This window comes from Pangasianodon hypophthalmus, chromosome 6 (genome assembly GCF_027358585.1).
Source record: "Pangasianodon hypophthalmus isolate fPanHyp1 chromosome 6, fPanHyp1.pri, whole genome shotgun sequence".
NCBI classification, from domain to species: Eukaryota; Metazoa; Chordata; class Actinopteri; order Siluriformes; family Pangasiidae; genus Pangasianodon; species Pangasianodon hypophthalmus.
Genome location: NC_069715.1, coordinates 21805505 through 21831008, shown reverse-complemented (window position 1 = coordinate 21831008; position 25504 = coordinate 21805505). Strand labels below are relative to the sequence as shown.

General features: G+C 38.6%; 1 protein-coding gene across 3 annotated transcripts in view; it reads right to left on the bottom strand.

Annotated features, from left to right (window-relative positions):
* The window catches only part of LOC113526346 (WD repeat-containing protein 49), a 43818-nt gene extending 20344 nt beyond the window's left edge, over positions 1–23474 (bottom strand). For 2 of the 3 annotated variants that reach the window (XM_034304980.2, XM_053235179.1), the window contains exons 1-10: positions 23124–23474; positions 19316–19442; positions 18048–18488; positions 16991–17167; positions 15137–15308; positions 5509–5676; positions 3271–3419; positions 2466–2699; positions 2175–2339; positions 263–378 (exon numbers count right to left, since the gene is read on the bottom strand). In XM_034304980.2, the coding sequence (XP_034160871.2) occupies positions 263–378; positions 2175–2339; positions 2466–2699; positions 3271–3419; positions 5509–5676; positions 15137–15308; positions 16991–17167; positions 18048–18488; positions 19316–19396 (1703 nt within the window). In that variant the 5' untranslated portion in view covers positions 19397–19442; positions 23124–23474. Of the gene's footprint in view, positions 1–262; positions 379–2174; positions 2340–2465; positions 2700–3270; positions 3420–5508; positions 5677–15136; positions 15309–16990; positions 17168–18047; positions 18489–19315; positions 19443–23123 lie in introns of those variants that run through there. The other variant, XM_053235178.1, reaches the window with a different exon arrangement.
* Between the last annotated feature and the right edge of the window lie 2030 nt (positions 23475–25504).

Genomic DNA, 25504 nt, shown 5'->3' with positions numbered 1-25504 from the left:
CTTTTCATTTTTTGTCTGTAGCCGTGACTAAATATCATTCTGTAAATTCATTTAATTTTACTTGACAGTGTAGATGTTAGTATAGTTCATACTAGTAGTAAAGATTAAAAAGTGGTACTGTGAGACACAAACTATGTCCCCATAGTTCTCATATGTTCTCATATGTTCCCAACTATGTCCTCACACACACACACACACACACACACACACAAATGCAAACTGATTGTCTTATACATTCTCTCTTTATATCTCTGTCTCTCACCTGTCCCAGCCGAGCACTAACACTGTCCTCTTCAGCACCAGTATCTGTGAGATTTCCACTGTCGGGTCTCGGCATGCGTTCAGTCTGTGGTGACAGTGGCCATTGAAATCCCACACCTTCACATACATAAATACAGGAACATAACAGTATATTAGCTTGATGTGCACAAATAAACCCAGATATCAGTGATGTCCATACAGTGATTACCAACAACCACCACAGTGTCAAAAGAACAGTGTCAAAAGAACATACACGTATACATGTAACCAGATATTTTTCCCAAAAAGAAAAACAAATTAAATGGACAATTTCCATATTACATTTTCTATATATTTATATGTGATAAGAAAAATAATTTTATCAATTCGTTCAATCTGATTCTATTCTAATTCAACCTAAATATATATAGACATAAAACATCATCTGGTTCTCATCAGGTATTAAAACATAGTAACTCTAACATCGGGTAACAAACAGCACATAACAGATTCCACTATGTCATTATTTATTTACCAAAAAAAAAAAATCAGCCCGTATGTAAAAGCCATGTATGAAAATGTAAGTGCATCCTTGCTGCATCCACATCAGTTAACAAGATAATTTGCAGCCAGTTGCTGCTAATAAAATGCACTTGCTATGGAGACAAGACATCGGCAATGATCTCAGAGAAGCATCTGTTGCTGCATATCAGTCTGGGGAAGGTTATAAGGCCATGTGCAAACAATTTCAAATCCATTATTCTACAGTGAGAAGGATTATGAACAAATAGAGAACACTGAAGACTGTTGCCAAAAGTGGACGACCAGCAAATTAATCCCAAAGTCAAACCATTTGATGATCAGAGAAATTTCAAAGAAGAAAGAGTTACATCTAGGGATCTGCAGGCCTTAGTGTGTGTACTGAATGTTGATGTTTTGACTCTACTATCAGAAAAAGACTTTTTATGGAAGGGTATCTAGGAGAAAGCTTAGATGAAGCCTAAAGAAGATGCAAGCATGGCTTAGATTTGCAATGTTACATATAAAGAAATCTTAACAGTTCTGGAACAATGTCCTTTGGACTGATGAGACAAAAGTCGAGATGTTTGGTTATAATGAGAAAAAAAAAAAAAACACATGTCAGCACAAACATCTCATGCCCACTGTCAAGCATGGTGGTGGAGGATTGATGATTGGGACGTGTTTTGCAGCCACACGTTCAGGACCCCTTACATTTATTAAGTCTGTAATGAACTCTTCATTATATCAAACCATTCTGGAGGTAAATGTGAGGTCATCTGTCCAGCCGCTAAAGTTTGGCACAAACTGCATCTTGCAACAAGACATCCTAAGCACACCAGTAAAAGTGTGCTTTTACTGTATTAGTGTGGACCAGAATTCCTCCAAGATGATGTGAGAGACTCATAAAGTAACTCATAAAAACTCGCACAGAAAGTGACTGAATGATTGAGTGTACTTACGTTTTCACACATGGCTTATACAGGGCTGATTTTATGGTAAATACATAATGACACAGTGAAATGTGTTATATAGTGTTTGTTACCAGATGTTAGAATTACCAAGTTTTAGGACCCAATGGACCAGATGATGTTAAAAATAGAATTAAAATTAGAATTAGAATTAGAAAATAGGATATAAATAGGACATAGAATATAAATAGAATTAAAAATAGGGTTTGCTTTTTTAACACAGTACATTTGATTATCCCAGATGTAAATATATAAACATTATATAACCTTATAACAAATATATACCTGTGTATGTTGTTATTTAGTCACAAGATTTAGGACAAAACTTCCACTAAGATGATAAAAGAAATGATTTCTAAAACAAATGATTTCTTCAATTTCCTGATTTCCACATTTTAGAAAATAACCCATAATTGCTGTAATAATCTGTTTGTGACCTCTGACCTTTACAGCTCCATCCGTGCCGGCAGTGAAGAGCCTTGTCTGAGTTGCGTCCAGTGCCATGGTGGTGATCTCAGCGTCACCATGGCAACAGGGAAAGTGCTTGACCTTCTGTCCAGTGTCCATGAGCCAAATCTTCACACTGGAGTTTGCGTCACTGCTGATAACCTTAGACGAGCACAACATCAAAGTGTTAGGGATTTGTAGTGTGTGTGTGTGTGTGTGTGTGTGTGTGTGTGTGGGACAGAGGCGTCTCTCTAGGAATGAAGTTTTACAGGGTCAGAGCGCCCCCACCTGTCTAAAGAGAGAGTTGTAGAGGACGCAGGTGACCGTGCTCTCGTGACTCATCACTCTCTTTCTATCCTCCTTCTGTGCCTCGAGGAAGAACAATGTGCTGTTAAAGGACAGAAAGAGGCGTGATCGCTCCTCATGGAAGAATAGGAGCATTTTATACTCCTGAGCTTTAGGGAAGAGTCCCGCCACATGCTGGACACACAGTTGAGTGGACACATCCCACACCCTTAAGACCTAAAGTAGACAGTGACAGAGAGAGAGAGAGAGAGAGAGAGGGAGATCATCAACCAAAATATCAATCAAATATAACTTAAGTACAGTGGTACATCTTTAGCATTCATATGCCTATAAATATATATGAATATGCTTCAATAATATTTTGAAATGCCCCATGTCCTCCTAATAGCTGATTGGCTAGTTGGCTAGTTAGGTCATAAAAAATTAGCTTGTATTAGCATTACCATATTTTTCATGGTTTTGTTCCTTACTGTAAATAGCCAAGGTAGCTAGATTGTCAAACATTACAGTATGTGTATTTCCACTGCATCTGTGTCATTGTCCAAATAAAATACTTAAACGCATGATTCCCAGAGTGAATACAGTGACTTTAACCACTCGAACGGTGGAAGTTTTATGCATTGGAAAAATAACAAATTCCATTTGAAAATAGTATGTATTTGGTTAACAGAATGATAGATGATTCATACTGATGTAAAAGCTTTGCGATACTGTAAGTCACCATGTCCATGAAAATAAAGGTGTATTTGTGTCATTTTCATTACCTCAATCTATTCTTCTTCCTCACCTTGTCTTTAGAGAAGCTAATCAGCTGTTTTTTTGCTAGCATGAATTGAACTGCCACTACGCTGGTAACATGACCTTGAAGGATGCCAACAGGTTTAGAGACCAGGTAAGGGTTCCAGAGACACACCTGGTTATTCAGACCTGCAGTAGCTATGGGAGAGGAACAACATATTTCTCAAACAAGATTCCATCCTTTGCTATTACAAATCCAAATCTGTGTGTCAATATCAGATTATAAAGTAGTTAAGATTTTATGAGGTAGACAATTATTGACCGTAGCACAACCGATGCCCTGTTAGCCCCCCTCAGTGCTAACTAGTGTAGAAATTGAATGAGACCACTGTTGATTTAATATTATTTAGGTGGTTGCGCATACATTCACAGAAGTGACACTGGTATGGTAAGAGTGTATGAGGTGGATCAGTGCTGCTAAGTTTTAAACACCACACAACTGGCCACACAGACACACATGCCTTGCTGGTGCTCCTTGTAGGCGAGCAGACTTTGCATGATCTTTTCTATGCAGTTTGCCTGATACACTCAGACCAGTGCCACAAACAGTACTATAACAGTGTCACACCTGTAACACAGCTCATGGCTGAGAATGAAATGTCTTGACATTTATACACTCTCAGAAAATCAAGGATACTAAATCGTAGCTTTTTATGTCACTGAGATGGTACACACAAGGGTACACCTTTTGTGTAACACGATGCCTCTATCTGTATCTGTATCTGTATCTGTCTTATCTGCTCCAAATATCCGTCTGTATATTTGGATTTAAACTTGCAGGATCCCAGTCCCAAAGCACACCTCTAATCTCAACCAGATGCCCTGTGAACCTTTCTGGCAAAAAAAAAAAAAAAAAAAAAAAAGCAGTGCACCTGGAAGTTTATAGCTTTATTTGGGTATCTGTTCATTCTGAATAATGGACCTCATTTATCAGTCTTTTAGTAAAGTTGTGTGTAAATGTTTGCATAAGACAAACTGAACGAACTAATTTTCCGGATTTCAAAAGTGTCAGAAAGGCTGATTTTCTTCATACTTGCGTGCACATTTTAATTACTCGTAAAATGTAACGTGCATTCATGACACAGCTCATTTGCATTTAGTGACGCCCACAAAACTCCAAAAAAATTCAAGTGCTCAGACACCTAGGAGCAAGAAGTGAATGATCAGTGTAAACGGTGAAAGACAGAAGTGGAATTTATTTTGACTTGAAATGAATGATGAGGGTAATCGCTGAAAGACAGAAGTCGAAGTTACAGTATGTTGACTCACTTCTATGCCAATAAAAATATTTCATAATATATCACATTAAGTATAATAAGTAAGCGCTAAATCTTCTGTCAAGCTAAGGCACTTGTTTACGGCTTATGGCTATGTACAGATTAGTTTTATTTTTCTTAATTTATGGGTTTGTGTTGGCTCCCTTTCTATATTTTGCGTACTCTCTAAAACTAATAAAATAAATGACTGGTTTTCACAAAATTTTCTCTACGGTATTCTTAGTCCCTGACCTAGTGAACTAGCATGAGGATGTGTTTTTGATAGAGACTCCAAATCATTCCTGTAAGTCGCTCTGGGTAAGGGCGTCTGCTAAATGCTGTAAATGTAATAAAAATAAGGCCTTTATACTCAACAGCATATTCCATACATAAAAGTGCACTAATCCATGCAAATTATATGATCTGAAATTGACCAGTTCAGGGTTTATATTAGTTATTCTTATGCATAAATTTACACACACTCAGGAGCATGAGTAGGACAGGAAATTTTTCCAAAATTATGGTATTTTCATGAATACCCAATTTCACCCAAAATATGACTGTACCTTTACATTATTTTAAATAAAAAATTAATCATGGTCCATTTATGTACCATAAATAATTTTTAAAGGTATACTATATCCATGTATCCAGGTGAGAGTTACATACTGTAAAGTCAAAGTTATAAAAGATGTACCCTTGAGGGTACCACCCCAGCAACTAGGAAAAAAACAGTTTGGTACTATTTTATTCTGAGAATGTATGGCACTATTTATTTATTTGATTTATTTTTATTTTTTCAAAGCCCTATGGGATCTGTTTCTGAATGGTGCATCGACCTGATTTGATTGCTTATGACCAATTGAACATGGTTACGCTGGCAATAACCTGAACAATGATGTTTTGCTAGAAAATTCGGTAGGGAAGTGAACTAAAATTAGTTTTATAAATGAGGATTAATGACAAAGTACCAATGAGGTTGAGTCCTGGATGATAGTCCAGATCCATTATTCCCTTCTCTATATGAAAAGCTGTGATTCGGAGAGGACGGGCCTCTGTTTCTCTCCATGCCAGCACCATGCTGCTCTGAGCAGAACCACTGCAGGAGACAAAGGCTTCCAGTGTGCCGAGGAAACGTACTAAAAGACAAAAACACTATGAGAAATTTAAAGACACTCATAATGGATCTTACACATGGAAGAATATGACGGGGGAATCCAAGGCATTACACAGAATACATAAGAGGAACATGCTAATTAGGAATGTAGAATGCTACAGAGAAAGAGCAAGGCAGGAGACGCAGGCCTTCAGAGGGTTGAGGAATGCACTGAAGGGACAAATTACAATAAACATGATCTAAACACTGAGACAGAAACAAATGTAGAAATAAAGAACTGAGTGCACAAGAACCAAAACAAAACACTGCTAAAAAGAGATGAAGGGTTTCACAGGCACATGATATCACACTGAGGCACAAATAAACACACCAAGAATTAAATAAAACAGAAACAAAACACCACAGATAAAAAAGAAATGAGGTAAAAATGCATCATGATAATCAAATATAGTCAGTGTTATATACAGTTTATTGCTCTTTGTGCTCTTTGCTATCAGCACAGTAGTTATAGAGCATGCAAAAATGTTAGCATGTACATTTTAGAAAGTAAGATGGATTGCAAGTACTATTCTAAACCATAATCATTCTACTCTTTCCCACCTCCTCAGTGGTGACCAGACCCCTGGCTACACTGACCTACTTCACAGTACTTTTAAACAATACCACATCAACGATGACCTCATTGTTGAACTCTGACCATGCCCGAAACAGCACTTGATGACAGCTTCCTGGCTTGCTTTGTGAATTCTTGCTGCTGATAATTCTAAGTAAACCATTTAAATTAAGATAATAAACATGGCTGCCAACAAAAGCAGTTAGCTGCCGTCTGGCCAGCCAACCAAGTGTGCTTTTGGTGTTATTATAAAGCTAATGATGAATCATTGCTGACAAGCAATGGCTTATCTGTACTGGTGCTTTTCACCTCAGACAGCACTGAGACGGTTTCGATCCAGAACTTTACTACCTTTGGACACTCAACTCCCAACTGTTGCCAACTCTTTTCAGGGGAAAGTAGCTAATGCATGATCAAAAAGCTTGAGCATGCATTAGCATGCTAGAAATGACTAGAAGGCACCGGATGATGTCATCGTCAATCACCATGACCATCTGCGTATCAAAATTTGTTATATGAGGAAAGAAAACTTTTCTGAAGACAACTGTTTACATATTTATAAAATACTACAATTTCTACTAAGAACGTAGACAAAAAGAAGCAGTAGTAGTGTATAGTCAGGAAACAGATACAAAGGAAATGGTTATAGTTGGAAAACTCACTTTTATAAATTGTACCTAAATATAGCCAAGAAGACAGATTAAAACGAGGAACAAAGAAGTGTGGAGGTGTGACAAACAATTGATTGTGTGATTGGTTGTTGGGAACAATGGTGATTAGTGATTGGTCATTGGGAAAATAGATACCTGAAAGCACAACTCAGTCAGGCTATAAACACTGGTGGTGAATCGAATGAACGTGCTCTCTCAACTCCTATAACCAGCAGCTGTGATGTGAACTAGAGAGCTGTATTAAGCACAGGTCAGTCATTTTGCCACTAGGCTCTTTTTTTTAAATTAAATCACTAAAGGGGTCTAAAAATTCACCAAATTTAGTGACAGAGTCTCTAAGTTGGTAACGTTGCTCTCGATATATATATATATAAAAAAACAGTGCTCCCTGGATACCATATACCGTATAGCACATGGGGTTGAGCTTTATTACATGCCGTTTCCATCCATCTATTCTTTTTTTTACTAGCTCTTCAGTTTCTATAGTATTGGTGTAGCATGAACATTGGCCTGGTGTTATATTTTTTCTTCTGTAGATGATGGCAAAAACTAAAGCACTCACAGATCATTTCTTGCCCCTCCTGATCCACAGGCTTTACAGCTGCCTCTGTGAAATCCATGATGACCTCCCATTTTATTGTGCCTCTGATGCCCAGCATGTTGTAGGCCTTGCAGAGGGAGTGTGCTACAAACCCTCTACAGCCTACTTCAATGGGCATACATTGAGCACTCCAATCCCCACACTGGGACTCGAGAACCAAGTCTGTATATTTAATAGACATTGCCACAAAGCAGCTTTAGCGAAAGAAAAAACTCTCTGAGACAACATGGGGAAGTCTTGAGAGGACCCAGACTCCAATGGGAACCCATCCTATTCCCAGGAACACCAGATAATGGGATTATAAATCATTACCGTATAAAGCTGTAGGATTGTAAGGTATCCTTGTGAGACTATCCACTGAACAGGGCTGAGTCTAAACTTTTGAAACTTCACGGCATCCAAATCTTTAAGGTAACAAGAAGCTTTTCTTGCTAGCTAGCATCCAACTCACTAGTTAACAAAATTTATGATGAGGGACAATTGCCCGATGATTGACTACCATCCTATCCAGGGTGTATTGTTGCCTGGTGCCCAGCGTTCCTGGGATATGCTCTGGATCTAACGTGACCCTGATTGCAGTTATTTAAGGTAGATTAATGATGGATGTGACTTTATTGGAAGATCTCAGTATGCATGCACATACGTACAGTTTGATCTCCAGGTGTTTTACAACACCCCTGGCAATTATCCAGGGTTCAAAGAACCATAGTTACATATATACCGATCAGCCATAACATTAAAACCACCTGCCTAATATTGTGTAGTTCCCCCTTGTGCCACCAAAAAAGCTCTGATCCATCGAGGCATGGATTCCGCAAGACCTCTGAAGGTGTGCCATGGTATCTGGCACCAAGATGTTAGCAGCAGATCCTTTAAGTCCTGTAAGTTGCGCCGGGAGGCCTCCATGGATCAGACTTTTTTGTCTAGCATATCCAACAGATGCTTGATCAGATTGAGATCTGGGAAATTGGAGGTGAATCAACACCTTGACCTCTTTGTCATGTTCCTCAAATCATTTCTGAACAGTTTTTACAGTGTGGCAAGGGACATTATCCTGCTGAAAGAGGCCACTGCCATTAGGGAATGCCGTTGCCATGAAGGGGTGTACTTGGTCTGTAGCAATGTTTAGGTAGGTGGTACGTATCAAAGTACCATCCACATGAATGCCAGGACCCAAGGTTTCCCAGCAGAACATTTCCCAGAGCATCACACTGCCTCCGCTGGCTTGCCTTCTTCCCATATCATCAGCCTTGGGTGCCCATGACCCTGTCTACTTTCAGTAGGTACTAACCACTGCATACCAGGAACTCCCCACGTGACCTGCCGTTGTGGAGATGCTCTGACCCTGTCGTCTAGCCATCACAATTTGGCCCTTGTCAAAGTCACTCAGATCCTTACACTTGCCTATTTTTCCTTCTTCCAACACATCAACTTCGAGAACTGACTGTTCACTTGCTGCCTAATATATCCCATCCCTTGACAGGTGCCATTTTAATGAAATATTCAATGTTATTCACTTCACCTGTCAGTGGTTTTAATGTTATGGCTGATCAGTGCATAACTCAAATTATGTTTTTTCAGCATTCTGAGTAGAAGCAAGTCAGTTAACACCATCCTGGATGAAGACATTCTAGGTTCAGATCCAGGAGCACCAGTACTGACCTACTTTAGAATCAGCACTTTCACATATTAGTGATTGTGTTTGTGTGCATGTTTGTGAGGCAGTATCACAAACATGCACACAAACACAATCACTAATGTGAGTCAAATGTCCTCAGTATCAAATAATTGTCTGGGGTCCAAAAAAATCCAAAAATCTGGCGGAAGGTGAAAGCTAAAGTACATTACAGTAGGTTGGTTAAATAGGTCATGGTAAATTGTGATTTTATTCTGATTTTATTCCCATATTTTGCAGCAGTTAAATAGAAATACCAATAAAAGTATGTGGCCATGCTGCCTTGTTAGACATTTTACATGACCAAATATTAAACTGGAACATTCATAGAGCTGCCTATCTAGGCCGCAGGCTACATTTTGAGAAATTAACACATCTATTTTAATCTTATGAAGCATATGTTAATCTGTTGATAAGATGAATCACTAAACTCTGCAGAAGTTGCCTCAATGCTGCTGAATAGGATGACTAAGGAAGCAGAACTGAAAGATCACTATGTTTTAACTCATGTAGGTCCAGTGTGCACTTGCCATGTTTGGTTCAAATAGATGGTTCACACACATCACTACATCAAACCATCTTCTGTTTTATTTCTTTTACTAGGATAAATTTGAAAAGAAAGTGGACTACAGGAAACAAAGGCGAAGAGAAATCCTACTTGGAGGATCAAAAACCAGGCACTTCATACTCAAGAGGTCACAGATGCATCATGGTTAAGAGACAGATGCCTTTAGCGACTGCCAGGCCCGAAGGCCAGCTCACAACCAAACGAGTTGTTTCAAACTCTCTCTCTCTCTCTCTCTCTCTCTCTCTCACACACACATGCTGTGTCTAATCCCACAAAGACACTTCAAAAGGATCTACCCTTCAGCGGGGGAAATGAAGCACACAGCAATGTTCAATTAACAAGTCCTTTTCATGTTTTCTTCTGTTCTCTTGTGTTTGTTTTTCTTGTTTACTTCAGCTCTGATTCTCTCTATCATCACATCTGCACACACACACACACACACACACAGTGCTATAGTGTCAACACTAACAATAACACACAGGCCTATCAGCCTATGAGGTCCCGTGTGGTATAAATTGCTAATGGTGTGAGTATAGGACAGGAGTGGACACATGGGTGCAGGTAAGGACAGGAGCAGGGGTGGGAAAAGACTGAGAAATTATACTAAATGAAAGTATAGATTATGTGCCAACATCTTACTCAATTAAAAATGGAAGCATCTAGGAAAAAAATGTAGTCAAGTGACAGTAAAAAAAAAAAAAAAAAAAAAAACATGCTACTTCAAAATGTAGTCAAGTATTAAAAATTACAAAGTAAATATTTATAACTGATGAAATATGAAAAAAAAAACATGAAAATGATTTTATATATATATATATATATATATATATATATATATATATATATATATATATATATATATATATATATATATAAAATCATTTTCATGTTTTATAAAAAAAAAGCATGTCTCCCTAGAAGAGATGAACTTTTTTTTTCATATTTCATCAGTTATAAATATTTCTAAAAAAAAAACATGAAAATGATTTTATATAAAATCATTTTCATGTTTTTTTTTCATATTTCATCAGTTATAAATATTTACTTTGTAATTAGTCAGTGTCAAATTAGATGGAGTTCATCTCTTCTAGGGAGACATGCTTTTTTATATGTCTTTGCGCCAGCGTGTCTTTACTCCAGCATATTTTACTGAGGTAGGGCCAGGGGTGTACATCAAACTTGACACTGCAGTCTTGTGGCTTATTTGTCTTCAAAAGCACATGGAAAGCTATAGCATTAACTACATTGTGTAGCATGAGAAGGTCACCTCAGATGATAAATTGGCATTGGTGTATTGTTGATAGTTTTCTTCTACACTGATTAACTTGATTGGATGCTATACACTAAAATGACTGGATGGTAAACTGAGCCCATTCTATTGATATATAGCATCATTAGCTAGATGAGAGGAGAAGAGACCTTTGTTACAATTTATAGCAAGTCTAAATGAAAATGTAAGGAATAATAACACTATAAGTAAATAAGGTATAAATACACGAAAATAATACTTACGTATAGTAACGAAGTGCAATTACTGAAGTATTTTCCCCTCCAAGCCAGGAGAGTACATGTGTAACACTTCCTGTTTATTTCCTGAATCTAGAGTGTGTAAGTCCTCATTTCTTAAACTGCACCTTCTTGTTTCCTTTATTTGCTTCTATTCCTTATTTCATTATTTCATTATCTTTTTTTGGAGATGTGGAGCATTTACTCCCACTGTATAGTAGCCTCTGATCTCTTCTCTCCTGGATTCCTCTGAGTGACTTCCATCAATTTCTGGGTGACAGACTAATAGAGGAAGGATCAAGGAATCAAGGAGGCATCAACTAGAGTTTTGGGAAGCATCCTATGTTTAAGTAAACTTTGTGTTTACTTGCTAATCCCAGCATGCAAGTTCTAAGCCTTGTTTATTACTTCCTGTCTCTGCTTCCTCTGTTGGACTTTTTGTCTGTGTATTTGGATTACTCTCTGGCTTTCCCTTTGGCTTTATTATATCCTGGCCACTCATGTTCTGACTATTGCCTCATCACTTTGTTGGTTCATGTTATCTGACTCTGCCTGGATTTTTTTAATAAAGTGCCTCTGGACATGGATCCTCACTCTCTTCCTATGTCTGGTCTGTTAGTGAAGGACATGCGAGTACATACAGGAGTACAACATAGGCAAGGTGAGGACAGATGTGGACATATGAAGAAAAGTGTAAGGACTGGTAATGGATAGATGGGGCAATTCAGAAAAAGACAAGAGATTACAATATTGGATGTGGGTGAAGTATGGTGCAGTATGTTGTATGTATGGTGCATCCGAGTGTTGCTGTCTCACAGCTCCAGGGTCTCTGCTTCAATCCTGGGCTTGGTTTACTGCTTTTCAGCTTGTTCAACTAATGTTCAATGTTCTGTAGGTGTGTACAGGAGAGTACAGGAGCTGGGCAGGCCGTACAAGTGATGACAGGCTGAGACAGGTATGTACAGGTGGGGACAGGTGTCTAATGATGAAGTTAAGTATGCACATGGAATGACAAAAGCGAACAGGTGTGTATTCATCTCTTTATCGGGACAGCATCCTGCTCATACGCCAACCTCCTGGGTAATAAAGATATTGAACCTCCTTTATCAATCTTTTAATAAATTTGTGTATAAATATTTTTGCAGGCCAAACCAAATTAAAGGTTTACTGCCACATTTACAAACGTTTCAGTAACACCAATTTTCTTCAAACTCAATGTACATACGTTTATACATGCAATTACCAAGCACATTCATGGCACAGCTGATTTACATTAAGTGACTCCCACAAAAACCTACATAAAATGCAAACCTCACAGAGAGCTCAAAACAACAAAATTATAACTAAATGGTAAAATAGCACCTCATAAGCACTTCTTCTAGTAATGCCAGTTTAGCCACTTCAGCACTTTTCACACAACTTTCATTATATTTGTGTGTGCAACTGAAATAAATACACTATTTAAACTTGACAATGTGATCTGTATATAAAATTGCAGTAACTAACTCTAGTTATAAACACTGAAGCCTGTCAGTCAAGGGTCACATTAAAGTCTCCTTATATGTAAATTTGCACAAACTCAGGCACGCTCATGAGATACAAATGTATTTCCAAACTTACAGGGTTTTTATGAATATCACATTTCTTGTGTAAATATTTCCGTGAATTATTTATGAATAAATTAGTTCGTATTCAGCTTGATATATTAGGTCCATTGAGGAGGCAAGAATCTTGGGCCCTCATTTATCAAAGGTAGGTACACATGAATCTGTGTGTAGATTATGTATACAAACTTTTCAGTACAAAGAGTGGAATTGATCACCATAAATATTTGCTTAGATTTATGCATATATTTACACTCAGCTGGACTGCTAATACATTGAATTATTTCTCAATGTATTCTTTCAATCATTCAGCCTCAGTAGCCATTTTATCTTAGTCTGACCAGGGTCGCAGTTGATTCAGAATCTATGCTGGAAATACGGTACAAGGTAAGAGAATTCTCCCTGAATGGGAGGGGACCGTGCACACACACACACACACACACATACACACTCACATACACACACTTATTCACACCTAGGCGCAATCTAGCATAGCCAATAGTGGGAGGAAACCAGAGAACCCAGAGGAAACCCTCACAAACACGACGAGAACATGCAAAACTCCCCACAGTTAATAACCCAAGCTCAGGATTAAACCAGGGACCCTGGAGCTGTGAGGCTCCACTGTGCCACAGATCTCTGTATGTAATTAGTGTTAAACTACTGCATTTTTGCATGTAGATCAAAAAATTATTTCAGTGGCGATATCCTTTTAGAAATGGTAAGAGTAGATTTTCTGTGATCTGGAAAAACAAGAACTTTGATGAAGGGACATTCAATGGCTTCCTGCTGTGAAAGAATGATGATTTGATTATTCATGTAAGAAATATTTTTCACTGATATTATCCCCTCCTGGTTTCATACTGACAGTTCTTTGAGAGTCAGCAAGGTACATCTCATTCTTTTTTGCTTAAGGCTGATATGAATAATTCTTACGTTTTTGTATAATTTTGTACGGGAATTTAATCTTCTGTTAAGAATACTTGAACTCAGTTGACATTGCTAGATAAATGTGAGCATTATTTAGGTTACATCATGCATTAGGTTCAATATTGCACTCTCTGCACCAGAAGAAATATCCATTTGATCCATTTCTGTCTTCTTGAGTACTATGTGTGTCACTCCTGCAGGTGACCAACGGAAGTCTCCTGTGTCCTTATGCACTATAAAGATAGTAGAGCTACTACACAAATCATTGTTGGATTGCATTTTCAATGACATGGTAGATTCACACTTTACCTAGGAACAATGGAAATAAGGACAGTGAGAATAATGTGATGTGCATTCTTTAGTAAATCAATTAACCCCTTTATTTTGGATATGACACTGATGACATCACTACACACACTTGCAGATAGACACAAAACATGGAAGTAAGATCCAGACCATGGATGTGAAAAACAAAAAGTCTCTGTATTGTGAATAAAACTGGAAGTGTAAGGAATGCATTTTGAACACAACGTTGATTTGAATTTTTAAAACCAGATCACCGATACAACTGATACTGATACAACAAAGCCACCATATAGGGTAAGTCCTCTGTTTTTCCAGCAATGTGTGTCTTATGTCAGTGTGTGTCTCTAAGCAATAAACAGTTCCTGAGTTATGAAACCTCAGAGACTAATTGCAAAAATGCCCACAAATGCATTCATCAGACTCAAAATGTTAAGCTTCATTGCATGCACTCTGTAGGCACATTTGAAGAATCCCAATTGTATTGTCCATACAAAACTTAGATAAACTTAAAAAATTTATGCATAAGATACAATTTAAGAACCTTAACTCTACCCAATGGTGATAAATGATGGACTGCATAAGGTTGCTGTTATTCCTCTTTCGGTTGCTCCCATTAGTGGTCGCCATAGTAGATCGTTGGTCCGTGTATTTAATTTAGCACAGTGTTTATGCTAGAGTCCCTTCCTGACACAACCCTCCCCAATTTTATCCAGACTTGGGACCAGCACTGAGAGCACACTGTTGCATGTGGTTGGTTCCCTGGCTAGGAATCAAACCCAGGCCACAGCAGTGAGAGCCCTGTGGCCTGACCACTAGTCCTCCAAGGACCCTGGACAGGTCCATATAAGGTAAATAAGTTAATACATAACAGGGACACTGTCATTCTGGACAGATTGTGTCCTGTACCTGTTTGTTTTTACTACCTTGCATTCACGCTAGCAAGCAAAATGCTGGAGGAGTTTTGCTTTGTCACAGACAGACAGGACAGACGGACAATGTGGTTCTTACCGCTCGTGACCCAGTGTGTTGCATGTGCGCTGTGTGTGACGGTGTAACAGCAGCGATGGCGGTTCTGCTGTAACTCGCTCCACCTGATATTGATGGCAGCATTTTTTTCAACACCTGCACTTGGCTTCTCAAACAGAGAGATCACTGCTGACCTAAAACACATCGCATTCACCTCAAACACACACAAAATACACACATTGTAAAACTAATACATGAGGGCCAAAAGCAGACAGCGACACATGTCAGTGTTTGTACCGTAGGCTTGACGCTTTTAAAAGATCTTTTTAAAAGTGAATACAGGTGAGACCAGGTGTGTATATGTGAATGAGGACAAGGGACGTACAGTAAAAGCTGGCATAGTACCACTTACATACCCTGTACTTGTACCAAATGCAACTTAAAACACCTAAAATATCTAATGATTAAGTGTTAAAAAGTCAAAGTGATGCAACAATCTTGGTCATATGCCACTCAGAGAACATAGTAGAACCGGAGCAAGAGCACACATGAGCTTTTTTATTGGTGCTTTTGGCCTTGGTATAGTCTAACAAAACTTTTCAAATCATGCTGCAGCTTTACGGCTCACTGCTGAGGTAGAGCGAGAGAAAGAGAGATATATCACATGAATATATATGGGACATCAAGGCTCAAGTATGCCTCGCTAGTCATTACCTCTCTAGCTCATTCCCAAACACCCCACCGATGGGGACGATCACTCGCGCAACATAATGCCTCTCCTGCTACAGGTGAAAATAGGTACAGAAGAAGACAGATGTATACAAGTGAGTACAAGAGAGGACGAGAGTTTGTAGGTGATTACAAATATGGACATGTGAAGATATGGAAGGACAGAGTCAATATGGAAGTATGCCTGCTTTCGTCTATCCTCATCTGTTCTGTAGTGGGATTCCTTGTCCTGTTCTTTACACAGCTTTCCACACATGTTCTTACCTCTACTGTCATTTACACACATGTTCTTACCTCTACTGACATGTACACATCTGTCCTCCCACTGTAATCATCAACAATTATCACAATCCTAAACAAATCCTTCCCTGTATTGACGGTCACATCTGTCTTCCCACCACTGTACTCATCTGTCTTCCCACTGTACTTATGTCTCACCTCTGACCCTCTTCCCCCAAGACCCCCCCCCATGTGTCTTCCCCAGTTGTCAACTATCTCACCTGTACTCATCTGTACACACCTGTATCATGTTCCTTTTTGAATGAAATACATGGAATTCAAACAAATAGTGTGTGAACAGGATATTTAGATTATGTGTGAGGATTTAGGACACAGCAAAATCATTCTTGTAAAATAACAATCAACTGAATAAAATTGGTCATTCCTTTTTGATGACCGATTAAATATGTTTGGCATGTTGTAATTCAAGAGCAAAGAAAATAGTGAAAAATAAATACGTCTACTGTAACCTAGGTTTATATTGATGAAGGTTGATGGAGAACTGAGATATATTTTGAGAATTGAGATATATTACATATTTTGACCTGATTCTTGTTAGAGGGATCTTGGTTATAAAAAAAATTCTAGACACCTGTCATCTAATTTAATCATAGTCAGCTAATTTGAAAAAAAAAGTCATATAATCTCTTTGTAACTCTTTATAACTTACAATTATAACATTATACAACCCACTTTATGTTCACTTCCTCTCAGTACGAATAATACTGATGAAAACAGAGCCCCAAGTAGCCCTGTCCATGCTCAGGACTTCTGCTCATAGCAGGTTTGGGCACACAGGCAGAGTAGAAATAAGAGATAAAAGGGATTGAACAGCAATAAATCCAAGCACATAAATCATCCTGTTGGAAAAATAATTTCAAAGCTCACCTGTCCTGCTACATCTCCGAAGCTGAGCACGGCATGTTCAGGTCTCTCAGGATGATGCCAGTAATGGAGGCAGATGGGAGTGTGACGCAGGCTATGAATTTTATACTGACAGCTGAACTCTTGCTTAGAGAGCAGATCATAAAAGCATATCTCCTTACTGGTGAAGGAAACGGCGAGCTAATGGAGGGATGGGAAGACGAGACAGATAGACAAAATTGCATATTTCATATACACGTACAAAATAACCCATACTGATATGCAAAAAGGAAAGCCACCATATGTAGAGTTAATAAGCAGGGCTGCTATTAATCAGAACAGGATTCTACATTTTCTATTTATCTTGTGCTCAGCGCACATAAATGGGCACAAATAGAAGAAGCAAAAGCACTGCCTCTCTTTCATAATAGCAAATGCATACATTACTAATCATAACAAGTTTCTCACTATTAAAGCAAAAAGAAAAATCACTTTAAATATGAAACTGGACAGTCAATATGTATATTTACACTAAGTAGGACTAGTCTATTATTGCTTGTTTATCTTGTGCACCATGGGCAGAGGTTGGCTAATAAGTAGAAGATGCATTCCTTGTCATAAAGCATACAGACACAAGTGTAAGATTTCTGTTTTTATTAAAAAACAATTGTAACAGCAGCGAGGCGTTGTCAAGCATTGGTTGAGAATGAGGGGAGGAGTTGCGGAGAAGGAGCGCGGTAATGAATGATTGGGTGCACCTGTGTGTGGTCAAGTGGACAAGTATGTTTATATATATATGTATGTCTCAGTGGTCAAGGGTCATGTGTCATTGCTTTATTTCAATGAGGTCTTTATAGCAACGTACATGTATATTCCTCAAACAGGAAACAGGAGGCAGGCTTTTGGTCCTTAGTTATTTATATTTTGCCGGAGGCTGACAAGTAATCAGGTGATCAATGCTGGAGTGAGAATTTGCAAAGTAATAGTGAGATATTCCATTACCCTTTAATAATTAGCACCTTATGCTTTAATATGCAGTATATATTTAATAAGCAGAATATGTCTCTCTCTATGGATTTACCTTGTGGACGTTGGGCAGCACCACCATACCCGTAACCCAGAGATCTTTGGGTTTGACTGAATCATTGTGGAGCTTGTGGCTCTTGAGCAGTGTTAGATTCTCAGCCCACACAGCCATCATGCCCTCTTTACTCACACTCAGGTAGCGGCCATTGCCCAGGTCTAGCAGGCTCTGGATTTGCCCTCTGTGAGGGGAAGGTAGAAGGCGAGGCGGGCACCAACGTGGCACTGCAGACATTGTAGCTTGCTCTTGTTTCTCTGAAAGTCCCAGAAGAAGGTAAGATGCTAGGTGATGCCAGTCCACCCAGCCCTCCCTGGACACGTCCACACTGTCAAATAAACGCTCATATTCTTCCCGTGAGCCACGGCCAATCACGGAGTAGAACTGGTCTATAAACTCCTCCCGCTGCATGGGCACTGAATCACCAGAGCCATTACATGACTGTAATTCAAATAAAATGGTCAAAGTGGTTCTGATACTGCAACTGGAGTAATGAAACATAAGAATAACTCCAGTAGGATATGAAGACTGTATGTGAAGAGCAGTTTCTGTTTCAGAAGCTTGTTGTTTTACTCAGGGAATACATGTAAAACAATAATCTGAGCTCAGAATTGAATCCAAGACACTGAAGCTGTGAGGCAATAATACTGTACTTCCTTCTATTGCACCATGCTGCCTTAATTTAAATATCGTTATTGCTAATTATTATTATTGTTGTCAGTGTTTTGTCAAGTGCAAAAGTTCAGAAAGTGGTGGTTAAAAATGGAATTTGTTTAGATGATCATGTGACACCATGTATCTACAAATAAAACTTTAATGTAAGGTTCTTACGTATATGCTAAAGCATAATTCTTATCATATAGCATAATGCTGATGCTGATAGTCGCTATATACCTGTTTATCGTTACACCACTGGGTCCAGGCTTTTATAGAATACCATTTGTGCTTAAATTAAGTCAACAAAAATTAAGAAATAAATAATCACCTAAAAAAGTGTATCCATTTGCTATAAACTGATAAAAATCCATAATTAAATAAAAGTATCCTAGTTGCATGGATTTTTTTTTTCCAAATCATTATTTAATTTAATTTAAAAAAAATTTTTTTATTACTTATCGACTTGATTTCAAAACAGCCTTTCTGAGAGTTATGGGTTTTCCATTTGGGACAATGTACAACACCTCCTTCTCTTCTTTATTTCTTTACACACACACACACACACATTAAAACACTGTCTCGTCTTCCCCTCTAAAGCTCACTGATCTCACCTGAAACAGACTCTGCATCTTGATGAAGTCCTCTATGCTCAGTCGACTCTCAAGCAGCTCCACCTCCCTCACTGTTGCCATGGTTTCAGCTGTCAATCAAGGCCCAGAGGACACAATCATGCGACTCCTTTGGGGAAAAATGGCAAAGTTCACAAAGAGACCAACTCTGCTTCCCAGCATCGGATTAGACAGAGATAAAACACTGAGGTGAGAGTTAATGAACCAACACTGCTATGATGTCTTGACTAAAGTAGAACATAAATCTATAAATTATCTACACATATTAGGGTTTTTTGTGAATATATTTTTATTTGGATTTTTTAATAACAAAAAACAGATATGCACACATTAAAATCAATAAGCTTAGACAAAATTCCACCGTGGAAGCGTTTCGGTGATGTAGCCTGGAAGTGGCCCTTTCCAGCAAAAGAATATCTACAAAGAAACTTAAAAAGACTGACTTCACAGAAGGAATAGGCTTAATATGAAATTTGAGAACTGTCTTTTTAACAGCAGTTGAGCAAGTCAGTAGTATTTTCTTGTGAAGAGGTTTTAGATTGAAAGATGAATCATCTCCAAGTAAGAATGCTGGGGATATAAGAACATCTTTTTCTAAAAGAGAAGACAACAGGTCTGCAGCAATTTCCCAAAGATGTCTGAATACATGGACAAAGGCACCAATAGCATTGGAGGAACATTTGGAACACAAATTTTCAGCAGTATGTTCATTTCATTTGAAATTGAGGAGTTATATAAAATCTATGTACAAATTTATAATGAATCAACTGCAAAATTTTTAGATGAAACAAATACATTCTTCCAAATAAGATCCCAATCCAGTTCCCCATTAGCTTCATACAAATCCTTAGACCATACTTCCACAATCTCAAGGGGGAGCATAAGAGATAAATTTATTATAAAGATTGGATACAAAACTCCGGGAAACATTTAAAAAGATTTAAAAAGATCAGCCAACAAGTGAATTCCTGTGGGAGTGTGCTATGGAACATCACAGTCTGAGATAGAAAAAGTAAGAAGAACCAGGAATGGAATAAGAGTCTTTCAAGTCATTAAATTGTCCCTTGTCATCAAAGATGTTCTCAAAAGTAAGAATATTTGCCTTAGATACAGATATTAGTTTTAATTTTGTTTTAATACCCATAAACCCATGAAGTTGTCATTCTGGGTGGTATATCAGGAATCAATGAGGTTGTGTTCAAAATGTAATACTTGTATACTGCATAGTATTCTTAGTAATAGTATGCAGTATGATATGTATTAAGCAAGAATTATTATTTCAGTGACTTTCTGTCAGTCAAATTGACTTGTAGATGCAGCTACATCAGACTTACCTAATACTGTTTGATTTAGTGGAAAGAATATTGAGTTACTGTGACTCGAAATGTGTTAATGTGTTCACATGTGGCCAGAAATTACGCACTGAGGTGGCAAAGAAAAAGATTTAGGAACTGGAGTGCAATGCAAGTACAGCATAAACAGCTAATTTTCGTATCTCTATCAAGTAACTGTATGTGTAGTGGGGTTTGAAATATTAAAAAAATTTTGGTTTTTTTTGCTATAGGTGGCTATATACGCTTGCTTATATAGGCAATGAAGTTAACCAATATTTTTCAGTTACCTAGAACATCTACACTGATCAACCATAACATTAAAACCGCCTGCCTAATATTGTGTAGTTCCCCCTTGTGCCGCCAAAACAGCTCTGACCCGTCGAGGCATGGACTCCACAAAACCTCTGAAGGCACCAAGACGTTTGCAGCAGATCCTTTAAGTCCTGTAAGTTGTGAGGTGGATCCTCCACAGATCTGACTTGTTTGTCCAGCACATCCCACAGATGCTCGATCGGATTGAGAGCTGAGGAATTTGGAGTTCAAGTCAACACCTTGGCCTCTTTGTCATGTTTCTCAAACCACTCCCGAATAATTTTTGCAGTATGGCAGGGCGCATTATCCTGCAGAAAGAGGCCACTGCCTTTAGGGAATACCGTTGCCATGAAGGGTTGTACTTGGCAGTGGTATTCTCTGTACATCACACTGCCTCTGCCAGTTTGCCTTCTTCCCATAGTGCATCCTGGTGCCATCTCTTCCCCAGGTAAGCGACATATATACATCCTGCCATACACATGATGTCAGAAAAAATGTGATTCATCATTCCAGGCCATCTTCTTCCATTGCTCCAGTTCTGATGTAGTCCATTGTAGGTGTTTTCAGCTGTGAACAGGGGTCGGCATGGGCGCTCTGACCAGTCTGCAGCTAGGTAGCCCCATACGCAGCAAACTGCGATGCACCGTGTGTTCTGACACCTTTCTGTCATAGCCAGCTTTAACTTTTTCAGCAGTTTGTGCTACAGTAGCTCTTCTGTTAGATCAGAGCAGACAAGCTAGCCTTCACTCTCCATGTGCGTTAATGAGCCTTGGGTGACCATGACATGTCATCGGTTCACTGGTTGTCCTTCCTTGGACCGCTTTTGGTAGGTACTGGGATACTAGCATACTGGGAACACCCCACAAGACCTGCCGTTGTGGAGATGCTCTGACCATGTTGTCTAGCGGTCACAATTTGGCCCTTGTCAAAGTCACTCAGATCCTTACACTTGCCCATTTTTCCTACTTCCAACACATCAACTTCGAGAACTGACTGTTCACTTGCTGCCTAATATATCCCATCCCTTGACAGATGCCATTGTAAACACGATAATCAATATTATTCACTTCACCTGTCAGTGGTTTTAATGTTATGGCTGATTGGTGTATATTAAACAGGAATATCAAACAGGTGTAACTGATGCTTGGGACATGGTCCCCAACACTTTTAGATATGTGTGATTTAATCCCCACCATGTTTTGAAAATGTAGTCTTAAATATTAGCTTGCTACAGAAACTGATCCAAACATTTTCTAAAAAATATCATTTTTAAGCCCTATTCACACTCTTACATTTCTCAAAATGTCTCCTCTGTGATGAAACTCTCACATCCAGGGAACTAGAAATTAAATATCACTATTTAATTTAAGTAAATAGCTATTTTCCTGCGAGCCCGGATGCTTGCATTACACATGACAATATGAAATTTTATTTACAGAAAATTACAACATGATATTGCGGCATATGCGACCATAAAGTGAGGTTTTATAAAAGTTGTAGCTGTCATTTAAATCAGTCTGCGGGATCACGCTTTTTGGTTTACTTTCTGCTTCCTTATAACAAGCTGTAAGGTACATGTTAAAATACTTTCAAACCATCTATCGTTCTGTGATTACTGAGAGTGTTTATAAAGCTGATATGGATTTTCTGGGATCCATGCTCATACAGACAACTGAAATGCTTTTGTTTCTTAAGCTGGTGTTTCGTTCATTTTCCCCAGGACTTTTCAAAACAAAGTTACACCTATGATATTAGACACAGTGTTAAAAGCCAAACCGAGATCAATAAAAGAGCTGGAAAATACTAACACATTAACATGCCCAATTTATAATATGTTAATATTGAGTTTAATCAACAAAAGGGGACTAGACGAACAGGAATGTATAAAAAAAAAAAAAAAAAAAACACTGCCGTATAGGATTACACAACAAATATCATCACAGCATCAGGATCATAAAGTAAAGGGCCACCCAAGTTTTTCTAAAAGCATTAATAAATTATACATGTTGTTCACTATCATAAAATTCTAAACAACTAATAATCAGCTACTGTCACATGAATATCTAAATGTTCATGTGTTATACACTTCAACAGAAATCAGTGAAGTCTAAAGTGACATAAGAAGACTAGAAAAAATTCCCTACCTATCACTCTTTGTGTGAAGTGGGTCCAGGAAATGAAAGCTTCTCGCAAGGATCTTTAGCGATGAAGCTCAAAAAAAAGTTTGAGTGTTGGGCAGATGGGAATATAAACTCCTTTAAATTTTCACAACGCTAAGTACAGTTCTAAGAAACAGACAGAAAAAGTCCTCAAAGAGCAAGAGAAGCAGCCACCAGTTGTAGCGCTGTTGGTGGTAAATCCAAACACACACCACACACCACACACATACACACAACTACACAACACTTTTCTTTTATGATCCCTCTCTTTTAAAGCCCGTCCAGGTCTCCAGGCAACAAGGGAGCGAGACGAGGACGTGTTTATGCGTCCAAGCCATTCCTCTTTTCACAGATTGGACACTAGAGAAAAGCTTATCTGAGCCTGGGGCACATTTTTCCCCAACACACACACACTCACACACAGTGGAGAGAAGCAATGGGGGAAAGAGTTTTATTACAGTTTCCACATCCCTCGCTTCCACAGCTCTCGAGGGCTTTAAACAATTGTTGTCCAGGGCTTCAATGAGAACAAAAGCTTTATTTTCTTTCTCTCACTAACACACACACATACAAACACACACACAGACACACACACACACAACAAACCATCACCCTGGGAACCCAGTAATGCTGCATTTACGCCCAGAAAGCTCAGAACTGTATTTTGTATAAATACTCTCAATTAATGTGCAAAGCAATCTTTAGAATTCCTTGTAGCTTACACACAGTTTCCAGTCATACATTCAGGTGTATTTCCTTGATCATCTATTAAACACTAATTTAAAGATTCCCTAAGTTGAGCTTAATTATACATAAATCGCTTATTTAAAGCTGAGACAGATCCAGTGTGTAGCTGTGTGAAAAATGATAGCGTGAGATCTATGTATCCTGTTCATACACTGTTCACTTCTTTGTGACACCATATAACTCATCCACACAGGTACATACACTATATGGCCAAAGGTTTGTGGACACTTGATCATCACACCCATATGTGTGTCTTCCCCAAACTGTTGCCACAAAGTTGGAAGCACACAACTTTATAGAATGTCTTTATATGCTGTAGTATTACAATTTCCCTTCACTGGAACTAAGACACCCAAACCTGTTCCAGCATGACAATGTCCCTGTGCACAAAGCGAGATCCATGAAGACATGGTGTGTTAAGGTTGGAGTGGAAGAACCTGAGTGATCTGCACAGAGCCCTGACCTCAACCCCTCTGAACACCTTTGGGATGAACTAGAACTCCAACTGCACCCCAGACCTCCTCACTGACATCAGTGCCTGATCTCACTAATGCTCTTGTGGCTGAATGAACACAAATCCCCACAGCCACGTTCCAAAATCTAGTGGAAAGCCTTCCCAGAAGAGTGGAGGTTATTATAACAGCAAAATGGGACTAAATCTGGAAGGGGATGTTCCAAAAGCACATACGATTGTTATGGTCAGGTGTCCACAAACCTTTGGCCATATAGTGTATTGACATGACTGCTGCTGTTTTCTAATTTACACTCATCGTACTGCTACTTTACACACAATGATACAGCAGGTAGCATTGCCTCCTTACAGGTTCAGAGTCCGTAGTTCCATCCTGAGCTCAGATTACTGGCTGTGCAGAGTTTCCCATGTTCTTCCCGTGTTCACAAGGGTTTTCTTCAGGCTCTCCGGTTTCCTCCAACCTCCCAAAAACATGCGGATGGATTGGCTATGCTAGGTGTGAATGTGTGTGTCCATTGCACATCCCATTCAGAGTGGCATCCCATCCAGAGTGTCACTGGTGTCCGATCCAGAGTGTATTCCATTCTCACACCCAGTTGTCTTGAATAGACTCTGGATCCTAATCAGGATAAAGTGGTTACTGAAGAGGAATGAATGATTTGAGTAACAGGAACTTTTTTTTTACTAAGATACTGAAGACTGAGAAGTAGAGGGTAAGGGAAAGGGTAAGAAGAGTAAGGAAGAAGAAAATAATCAGCTACCTCTTGTGATGGAAGTTAGTGCAATACTGTTAGACAAAATGATAGATGGTAAAATAAATAGGAAGTTTAACTCAGAACAGACACAATCAAGCAAAGTCTGAGTGAGTACTAACCGGCCGATGGTAGATAAAAAAAAAAAAAGATCTTGAGGAAAGTAAGAGGTTCTGTTTAGCAGCATACTATATTACCTTATTATATAGTGCCATGTTTGTCTGTACAACATTTGTGTCATTACTGTCTGTATAAATGTGTGTACTCACAGCAGTAAGATTAATGTGAGGGGCAGAGAACGATGCAGCACATCCCACTTTATAAAACGTTCTTCGACAGGTAGCTTGAAAATAGAAAATAGAGTTTTTCTATCAGAGAAGACAAAATTTCAAAAT